The sequence below is a fragment of the Peromyscus leucopus genome, chromosome 1 (assembly GCF_004664715.2).
Source record: "Peromyscus leucopus breed LL Stock chromosome 1, UCI_PerLeu_2.1, whole genome shotgun sequence".
Lineage (NCBI taxonomy): Eukaryota > Metazoa > Chordata > Mammalia > Rodentia > Cricetidae > Peromyscus > Peromyscus leucopus.
The window spans coordinates 181311948-181322970 of NC_051063.1; the positions used below are offsets into that span (position 1 = coordinate 181311948).

The window sequence follows — 11023 nt, forward strand, 5'->3', positions numbered from 1 at the left end:
AAACTATGGATTTTACTTTTAACCAGATTTTTTCTGTGTTTTGCTATTTTTTACACTGTTCTCTAGTGACTTTCAATATCTTCTGGATTATTTTTAGCAAATAGAAATGTTCAATTAAATGTCTTTTTGCTTAAGCAATTACAGATTCTCCTTCTAAAGCTCTATGCATTGGTTTATTGTCTCCATGGATATGGGGAGCAATGGATACTCTAAGCTCTCCATGCTCTCTGAGTGATTTATGCATAAACCTAAGTGAGGCATAGCCAAATTCTAAAGGTTTCCAGAACGTTCTTGTGACTCTTTTAATTACGGTTTAACTCACACTCCTCCTTTACAACTCTGACCCATCTGCTTTGTGTAAGTTTATTTCAGGTTTCTTTTCCACATGATTCCTAATCTTTTCCTTCATTTCTTCTGGGATTACTTGAGCAGTGAGGCCTGAAACTTTATCTCACCAGGTCTTTAAATTCCCATTCTCAATGTTGCATGATCGTATGGTTCCATCAAGTGTACAGTGTAAGACATGTGATAAACAAATGATAAACATTGCCTTTGACTACATTGGTCTCTGTGATTCACAGTTAACATACTTACAGAAGTAGTTTTGCTTCCAATACATTTAAGGTTTTAATTACTATGCCTAAGATGCATGTATAAAACTCAAAGGTCCCTAATTTTTTATAGGATGTACCATAATAGCCCATTTAAAAGTTCCCGTGATTGTAATTCTTATATTGGGGCATTTTTTTTTACATTTATTGAATTCAATTTTAGGTGAAGTTGATTTTTATATGATCAGCATTGATGCATTTGGGTAATTGTATTTTAAATAAATAATATAGACCTATAAAATATCTCAAGATTCAGTAGGATAGTGTAAATTGGTATTTCCTGCCCTGACTGCATGGTCCTCAATAATCAACTTAGAAGCTGAATATGAACTATAAATGCTCTGCCAGTAGCTCAGGTTTATTACTAGCTAACACTTACACTTAAATTAACCCATATTTCTATCTATGCTTTACCATATATCACAAAGCTTGTTATCTCATTTTTAGGCAACTACTTGTTTGTCAGCTGGCTGGTGTCTCTCTCAACTCCCCTGACTCTCCCCTTCTTCTTCTCATCATCTCAGTTTGGCTTTCCTGCCTAACTTGCTGCTCAGCCAATGAACTGTCAGTTTTTATTAACCAATGAGAGTAATACATATTCATAGTGTAGAAAAGGATTGTTCCACAGCATGAGAGTTTGCAAACACAGATGGAGTTTTTAAAAGGAACAAAGAAAAGAACAGCCAGATAAACAAAATACATTTTTTATATTAAAAAAGGAGTATCATAACAGATAATGAATGAATAGTGTTGCATGCATTGTGATGATTTAATTTTATTTGCTGCAGGTCATCTCAGTCCTGCTAAGTCTGACTTTTACTATCGGTGGAATCTGGTGTTCTCAGAGTTAGAGTGATGGTTCCGTGGGTAAACGTGCCTGCCTCCAAGCCTGGTCACGACTGAAGAGGATATAACTCATGTGAGTTATTCTCTAAAACCGTCTCTCTCTGCCTCTGTCTCTTTCTCTGTCTCTTTATCTATCTATCTTTTTCATTTCTAAAGTATACTGGATGGTATTAACAGTCTCACCACTGGATCCTCAGGGACAAGGCTGCAACAAATTCAAATTAAATATTCATTGTGAGGCACTATAAATATGTAAACTCAAAGTGAAGGACACTATAAATCTGACATTTCACCACTTCCAAGTCACTTTCAATATCAGGAAGCTTCTTATGAAAATGATACACTTTCTAATTCCTCAAGAATGGAATGTAATTGTTGCTGAGGAACACAGTATTTAGCACGGCATGAAGATGATAGTACAAGTATGTTACTTGTTTTTATTTCCACAGAATGGCCACAGGAGTGTCCCAATGCTCCAAATCCCTCTTAAGTTTCTTCCAGTCTAGCATGATCACTCCAAGGAATGTTGAGTAGAAACATTTTAAACCCACCATCTTTTTAACACTGTGAATTTCAGAAATTCACTGCATCTCATCATACCCCACTGGTATCATGGCATCCCTTTCTACCCTAAAAACTCTTAGAGTGGTTCTATGTTTGCATTAGTTTATGCTCCTTTGCAGTGACCTTATCAGCCTCCAGTCTATTGTCAATCATCTCTGTTTTCTATCCTCTTGTTCTATGCCTCCTCCCAATCAAAATATTTTAGAATAGACAGTAAGTCCTCTGTATTCAACTCCAAATGCTTCACCCCTCAATTTATAGGGATTTTCAACTCCTCCATGACACTAATGCATACCCTCGGCACCTAGAGTCTTGGTCAGTTTTGGAGAGTACTTTATAAACTCATTTATGCAATTGTCCTGTATGCCCTGGGTCCCCTCAGGATTTGTGCTTACTTTTCTTCCCTCCTCATATCTTCATTGTTCCCCCAACTGGTTTCTTTTATTGATACAGTTCAAATAGAAAATGCTTTTGAAAGACTTGGGTTTTACAGGATATACTCCAACTATGGGACTATTTACAAAAATTGTGGACACTTTTGAAGGTTAAATATAACTGGAGGTGTTCAGTAAGCCTGTAACTCTTGTGTATAATTGGGTCCTAACTGTTGGCTGCAGGTTTGGGGTATGTACCCTTTATTATGCTGAGGTATTATATTGCACAAATCCTAAATGGTCTTATGATAAAACCTGGAGCCAGATATTGGAGTAAATGCTGAAAGATTAGAGAGACAACGGAACAAACCACTAGATAAACTTCTCACAATTACCAAATCCTCAGGCCAAATAGAAAGCCTGATACTATCTCCACATAGCCTTTGACTGAATGCCTCTGAGTCCTCAGCCGAAAAGGGTCTAGTTCCTGTCTCCTCATGCCTTATAGGCCTTTCTCTGCCCAGCCATTTCACTTCCTCCCTAGTGTTGGGATTAATGGTGTGTGTGTATGCTTCCCAAATACTGGTAGCAAAGGCATGAGATCTCAAGAACTGGGATTAAAGGTATGTGACTCCCAAGCACTGGGATTAAAGGCAGCTGCCACAACTTCCTGGCTCTGTTTCTCTCCTAGACTGAATTAAACTCATGTAGTCAAGGATGGCTTTGAACTCACAAAGATCCAGATGAATCTCTGCCTCCTGAATACTAGGATTAAAGGTGTGTGCCAACACTGTCTGGCCTCTATGTTTAATCTATTGCCTGCCTCTGTCTTCTGATCCTCAGGCAAATTTTGTTTGATATGCAACATATCACCACCATGTTATTGGTGTATCTCTTGACACTTCATGGCATTTATGGGAAAGGAATGTTGGGTTTTGTTAAAAGTATTTTTGACATCAGGGATGGCAATGGGATGTTTCCATCAAATCCATTCCCTCAGAGCTCAGCCAACACCATGGGAGAAAAGGGAGGAAGAGTGTTAAGGCCACAGTGGATGGATGACATCAGGAGAACGAGGTCCTCTGAACCAACTGAGCGAAACTCTATGGACTAACTGACAATGAAACCACAAGCATGGGGACTGCACATATCTCCATCTAGTCCCCTGCATATAAATTATAGCTTTCAGTTTAGCATATTTATGGGCCTCCTGAGTATATGAATGAGTGGGTTTTGTTTTGTCCAACCTCGATGTGATATATTTTATCTCATTTTATTTTATCTTGTCATTTTTTGTTATATATCAGAAGACTGTTCTTTTCTAATGACAGAAAGGAAGTGTATCAGATGGGGAGGAGAGATGATAGAGTGAGGAGAAGCTGTAATCAGGATATATTGTATAAGAAAATAAACTATTTTTCAATAAAAAGGAAAAAGAACGAATATTTTGTGGCATCTAACAAGCCATTCATATGATTTCCATTTTTTAGTCCAACTGTGTGATATACTACATTTACTGGTGGCCATATAGCTAAGCCATCCCTATATCTTTGCATAAGTTATGATACCATTTTCAACTAGAATCGTTGTATTGTAATGAACTCATGAATAAAAGCATTAAAGAGCTATGATGAGACAGCTACTCAAATGAACACTTACCCAGACCCAATTTCTTTATATTTCAATTTAGTTTTGTACAGTTAGAATAGCTATACTGTAGCCATAGAGCTTTACTTAGGGAGTTACACTGTCACTCACAAGTATATTTTTATGCCCTTATCCACTACAGAATAAGAAATTGGCAGAGTTGAAGACAGAAGAATAACTAACTTGATATACTCTCACATAACTAACTAACTGCTACTTTGCCTGACATTACCTTTTTGGGTCTCCTTTCTAAGTGTCATAATAAAGTTAAACATATCTACTTACATATAAACATTTGAACCACATAGGATAAGATCTGCATATGAAGTAGATGATGTGAGTTTCTTTTTGAGTTGGTGTTACCTGGTTTAATGCTATTCATTAAAAGTCCATCAAGCTTCCTACACTTTTTGTGATTTCTTCTATCACTGTAGTTGAATAATAGTCTATTTTATATATGAAAACACATTTGATTATGGATTTATCTGTTTATGGATATATAGCTGGGCTGAATTTCCTCAATATAATATATAGAGCATCATTAAAATGGATTTGCATATATCTCTGTGGAAGTATATGGAGTTCACAGGCTATAGGCCCAGAAGTAGATTAGCTGTGTCAAATAGTAGTTCTTTTTCATTTTTTTTAGGAACTTCCAAACTGATTTCTATAATTTCACTATTAATTGGCTTCCAAACTATTGATTAATCCAGCATTTCAGTGATTCCAAACCAGATACTAATAAAGTAAATTTACAAACTATTCTCTCTGATGTACATAGATGAAAATTTCTAAAACATGTTGACATATAAAATTCAAGATAACATCAAAACCATCATTAATTTCCATTGATCATATTTTTTCACTAAGTGGTAAGGGAAGATGCTCTTTTCTAAGAACTTGTTGAGGACTATTGCTGTAAGCTTTGCAAACCAACCTATTTGCCTCTAGTGTAGCTAAAAGCAGGGTATTTGGGAAGTTATGGCTGAAGAAATTTTCTGGTACTGGTGCATGCTAGAGCTGTTGTGAATGGACCAGGGACTCCTGAAACACAACTTCATAGTCAGCCATGATTTCAGTTTTCTTTACCACTAGACTGTAAGACCCATAAGCTGTCTGTGAAATAACCAAGCTCTCAGGATGCCCTAGAGAATGAAAGTGGGAAGAAAGGCACCTTTATTGAGAGGATTTTGCTAGCTTCTTTGTACATCAGCAAGACAAAGGGAAGCCTAGCAGGGGTAAGTTGAAAAGTAAGATAGTCCTCTTACAATGGGATAAGCTCATGTAGGCTGCTAATTAAACCAGCTGACAAAACTCCCAACTTATCATTTTGGTTAATTGTTAAAACACAAGACACTAACTCCTTTACTTTCTGTACTGACATCGTAATGGAGATGGTAAACACCTGGATACCACAAAAAATATCATTTACATACTTAAAATAAGAATTAGAGATTTTATTCCTTATGCAGGCCAAACTGAGTGTAGGAACCACAGAGTAACAATTTATAAGAACAAATGGTGCAAAACAGGGAAAACCCAGAGAAGTGAGGCTATTGATGTTGAGCAGCCACCAATTGTGATTATACAATAGAGCGACACAGCCTTGTAAGATGGAGGAGAGAGTATAAAAAGCCAGAAAGGTAGACACCAGGACCAGGATGCTCTGGGTGGCTTTGGATTCTAAACAGATTCTGCTGGAACCACGACTGCTACGGATGTGTTGAATCCTCTGCTTGTGTCTGTACAGAATGACAATCATGTAGCCACTAGACCAGGCCATGAGCAAAGAAAAGAAGATTTCAGGGCATACCACCAGTGCTGAATAGAGTGAGTCATTGATTTCATTACTCTCTACAGTGGAACAGTATCCAAAATCTCGTTTTCTTGTCAGATTTTTAATATTCTTTTCAATAAGTGGGTACACAGGGAAAATGACATTTATCAACATGTACAAAACCCAGAGGAGGGCAATGGAGTGTCCAATGTACTTTGAAGCTTTGGTTTTTTGATCCTTACAGCAGCATTCCTTGTGACTGATGGTGATGGCTTGGAAAACACTCAAGAGGCAGGTGGTGCCAATGGACACAGTCCTGCCAACTCTTTGAATGTACAAAATTAATTTGCACCCAAGATCATTTAAAAAATGCTTCAACCCAAAAGCTGCCATTGTATTTGGCACTCCTGCAGAGAGAATGATCAAAGCATTGGCGACATTTAGGTGCATGCGAATCAAATCTGTGGGCTTTAATTTGCTCTCTCCATAGTGAACTAGATAGTAGTAAAGAAGACAGAAATTTCCCAGAATTCCAGCTATAGTTTGTGACAAGAAAATGATTTTGATGGCCAATTTCCAGAAGTCTGTTCTATGACCTGGCATGATTCTCTTTAGACAATGGCCAAAGCCATTTCTCTGGTCAAAATGAATGAAAAGTTTTAGTAATCCAAAGACATACAGAGAAACTAAATCAGAATGTTCCTTAGATCTCAGGAGTAACATCGCAGCCTAGACTACATAACAAGAATTTCTCAAAGTTAATGTCAGAAAAAAATATTACTTACAGTGTATACTACTGTAAGGTGTCAAAATGCCTCAGCACACATATATGTATTGTTGATATGCCTTCATAATTATTGAATAGGCAGCATTATAGGTAAGGATATTTGGCCTGTGAGAAGCAATGGAAAGTGAGAGCCAATAATATCAAGCAAAATATAAGACAATAAAAATATACTGATATTTTCTAGACTTAGTATAAAAGAAGTCAATTTCAACATCCATAACCAAACTCAAAAACATCAATTCTCACAGTATATCTTATCTAAAATTAAAAGATGATTAATAAAAAACTTATAATATCATCCAGAATATATCTACAGTTATGCATAGAAAATTTTGTTAAGAGCGTAGAATGTATTCAAATTATGGGTTAAGTGACAGCTTTTATCTTATTAAGTTAAGAGCTAGCTCTTATGAAAAGTCACAACAAATAGACACACACACACAAACACACACACACACACACACACACACACGCACGCGCACGCACACGCACACGCACACGCGCACACACACAGGTTAGGATTGCAAGAACATTGGGACATTCAATGCAATGAAATCCCAAAAATGCTCAACAGAATAATAATAGGCAAAATAAGCCAGCAGAAATGGCAAGGAGATGATCACTATATAAAGAATGATAGCTGATGGGGAAATGTTCATTGTCTCTGTTGAAACTATGTCTAGAGTAATCAGGCACCAGTCAAAAGTCTTGAGTGTAAACAGTAGGTAAGATGGCAGTCGGTTAAACATCCCATCAGTTTAGAGGGAGGAGAATCTCAGGATGCAATACTCTTCTTGCAGGAGAATGTGTGTGTAGCCCTCTTAAGTTCGGGTGAGATCCCCTTGAAGAAGTAGGCAAGAGCAGCTGTGAATCAGTACCACGCTAAACCAAGAAGCCTCAGGAAAGGAGAAAATGCTCCACTTACTGATTTGCTATGCAAAGACAGTTAGCCAGCCAATCAGCCGGACAATCAAGAACTGAGGAAAAATTACCAGTGAATCTTGAAATCTGAAGAAGTTAAAAGAAAGTACAGAGATGAGCTGAAACTTTAGGAACTACCAGATAGTAGCAGTTTCCCGTTATCGATGCATTGGGACTGGAAACTCCCTAGAAAGTGGCTACATCAGAAAACAGAAAGCATTCTAGTAAATGAGGTAATATAGGCCAAGAAGGATTAATAGTTTACACTGTGTCTCAGTGTTGTTTCTTAGCTTATCATTATTATCTCACATGATTATGTAAGAGTGACTATATGTCCAGGCTACAAAAGTTAGTATGGAGCCTTTAAGAGGATTAAAAAGAGACTCTATGAGAGATCAGTGAAAATGAGAAAATACAGTGATAACAGCATAGAAGAACAGTGCCTGGATCATGGGTGGACAGATGGGAAAAAAAGTAGGATTGGTTCAATCAAAACACTAAATAGAAAAAAAGCTTAAAAGAAACCTGCTACTTTTATTTAATTAAAAATTAGTAACAAAATTACAAAATATAATTAAAATTAAAAATAGTAAAGGAAAATATAGTTGACAATACAAAAGTCGGGTATAATTCTGGGTAAACCAAGAACATCATGGCCTGGCAATGCCTGTGAATATCACCACAAAGACTCAGAAATCTGGTCACATCTGCTTATGGAGAACAAATACAAAAAAACAAACAAAAACCAAAAAACCTACATGCCAATAATGTGAGTCCTAAAAATGACAGCCCAAATAAATTTCTTTGTATCATCAAAGAAAAGTGGTGTTTATAATCCAATAATAGTCTTGGATACCTCAATCTGCAGACCACCCTCATTTGCCCAGTTACAGTTCTTAATCAATTAATCAATACAGACACATGATAGAATTCTGCATATCAGTAGGTCCTTGAAATCTTGCAGTATTGTTTTGTGCTTCATCTGTTGGGTTCTAAGTGATATTTCCCTTGTGACATTCCCATGAGATGTATGGGTATGTGTTTTGTTTCCTTATTTGAAAATGTACAAATTTCAAAGAAGAAATTGAGTTTGGTTTAAGGTTGTTGGAAGAATAGAAGCTGGTGTCTGCACATGAAACTCATGGAATCAGTTTGAGACTGATATTGCAACAAACATGTTCCAATTTCTGTCAACACTGATGCTGACTGAGAGATGAGATCACTCTTCACCAGAAGAGTATCACAAACATGTTCTTTATTGATGTTTTTACTTCTTTTCCTGATGATCATACACATAGGAAATATGACATTTTAAAAAAATTTTAACTTCTTTATTGATTATTTGTGAGTTTCATATCATTCACCCCAATTCTGTTTACCTCCTCCTCCTTTCATTTTCACTCCTCACCCTGTAGTGCCTTCCCATAAAAGAAAAAAATTAAGGAAGAAAGCAAGCAGAGAAACAAAAACAAGAACAAAACAAACAAACAAAAATTCTCTAAGCTTCTCCTTCTATCCCACCTCACCAACACCTCTTCATTCATCCTGGTGGCATTGGGGGTCTCATTGTGTCATATATTATATCCTTTTTTCCTATTAGCATTACTAGCAAATGTTCATTACAAGGTGTCACTGGTCTAGTTCAAGGTCCCTGTACACTATCATCACTGGATTCTCACCGGAAGTCCTCTGGGATATTCCATGGCTGCTCTGAGTCTTAGAGATCCCCCAGTATTGTTTCATAGGATCAGTCTCTTCAAAAGCTGCAGCATGTCCTTAATGGGGTAAATGTTAGGGTGGGCCCAGTTGTTGGCCTGGGTAGTAACTGAGCCAGTCATTCTGGACCACTGGGGCCACCCACCTCAGGTGAGACAGAGTCAAATCCTCTATGCCCATGCCTTCAGCATTGGTTCATCCTTGCCTGTGATGTGGGGTTTGAACACCTCTCTGGAGTGCAGGGGTCAACTGTGACATACTTTAAGATACACAATGTTTAACATGTGACAAATGAAAGCTTTTTAAAGTTCCATGTACCTGGAGTTGTGCTTCATGAGAATCCAGGAATAATTCTAGGAAAATGATGCCAGTGCAACTACATTGTCACATCTGGGAAGATGTAAAAAGGACAAATATTGTAGGTAGAGTGTGATCACAATGGTCACATCCATTGATATCCTGTATTCTACATGAAAATATTGTTTTAAAAATTGTAAAGAGTTAAGTGTATAATAGAAAATATAATTTTTGTGAGTTAAATATAATTTATGTATATGTGGAAAAGAGCAACAACAATTTATGATTCACTGCTATACTCTCAGTTTGACATCTTTTTTGATGTTTAAAATTATACAATGTAGTCCATACCATTATTTTCACTGTCAAGAACTGAACTTAGAATACAAAAGGATGTGCGCCTCTTTAAATCCAAAAACTGCTTAGAGGCAGAGTCAATATTGAAGGGACTTGACCATGGCTAGTTTGGCACAAGCATGGTCATCTCAGTCTATGCTAACAAAGCCATGTAGGGTGATTCAACCTTCTATGCAGTTTGTGTTCCTCATTTGATTTTTGTTCAATTTATTGGTATTCAGATGTATGTTTCTAGCTTTAAAGTGCTTTCATCAGGGAGTACTGGAGAGGTTGCTCAGTGGTAAGGAAAATGTGTTGTTACTGTAAGGGATTTGTGTTTGGTCCCCCACATATGCTTTACAACTGCCTGTGACTCCAATTCCAAGGGGTTCTCTTACCTTCTAGTGGCCTCTGCAGGCACTGCATTCTCCAAAAGCTCATAGTTGATGCAGACACAAACATACAAGCACACAAAATAAAGATAACCATATAAATCTTTTTAAAAATAAATTTTCACTTTGACATGAAGGTTTATCTCATAGGAAATGTCAAGTTTCCATGCTTCTGAGCTTTAAGTGAAGAGCAGTGTTCTCAGTGCCATCGGACCCGACAGAAAACTGTCCCATCTCCCAGTTTGATTTCAAAAGGATAAGATGGACATGATGTTTATGCCACAAGAAATATGAATTTTTGTCATTACATGGGCAAAGGCTATAGTAGATAATACAGAGACATTACTAACACTGTTAATCTGTACAAAATATGACATGAAACACTAATATATAACTAACAAATAGTAGCATGAGAAGAACATTAAGTTCCTAAACATTTCTTTTAAAAGTGAGCATGTACTTGCTGATTTTTTGTTAGTTTTCATGACTGTGTATCACCATGTAGTTGTGGCCTACCACAAACTCCCTACATAGATCCAGTTGGGTTCAAATTCACAGAGATATGCCTCCCTCTGCCTCCCAAGTCTTAGGATGAAAGATTTTCACCACACATCTTGCTAATTTGTGTATTCTTATATTGATGAATCTATTATAATTATATTTATGATGCATTCAGAAAGAGGAGCGGCATGTGAGTTAGAACCCTGGAACATAATGCACAAGGCTCTGTCTTCTTTTAGCAATAAGGATAAACA

The 11023-nt window shown here is 37.0% G+C and overlaps 1 protein-coding gene and 1 long non-coding RNA gene across 2 annotated transcripts; one reads left to right on the plus strand and one right to left on the minus strand.

Annotated features, from left to right (window-relative positions):
- The first annotated feature begins 1403 nt into the window (after nt 1–1403).
- On the plus strand, nt 1404–4446 carry LOC119087774. Its single transcript, XR_005091253.1, has 2 exons — nt 1404–1530; nt 4185–4446. It is a non-coding gene; the product is annotated as an uncharacterized LOC119087774 (long non-coding RNA).
- Nucleotides 4447–5306: 860 nt separating this feature from the next.
- LOC114710886 (vomeronasal type-1 receptor 4-like) lies at nt 5307–6422 on the minus strand. The gene has a single exon (XM_028895181.1). The coding sequence runs from the start codon at nt 6420–6422 to the stop codon at nt 5307–5309; it is 1116 nt and encodes a 371-aa protein (XP_028751014.1).
- Nucleotides 6423–11023: the final 4601 nt, after the last annotated feature.

Coding starts and splice junctions, on each gene's coding strand:
- LOC114710886 (XM_028895181.1), bottom strand. CDS start 6,422: ATGCCAGGTCATAGAACAGACTTCTGGAAATTGGCCATCAAAATCATT.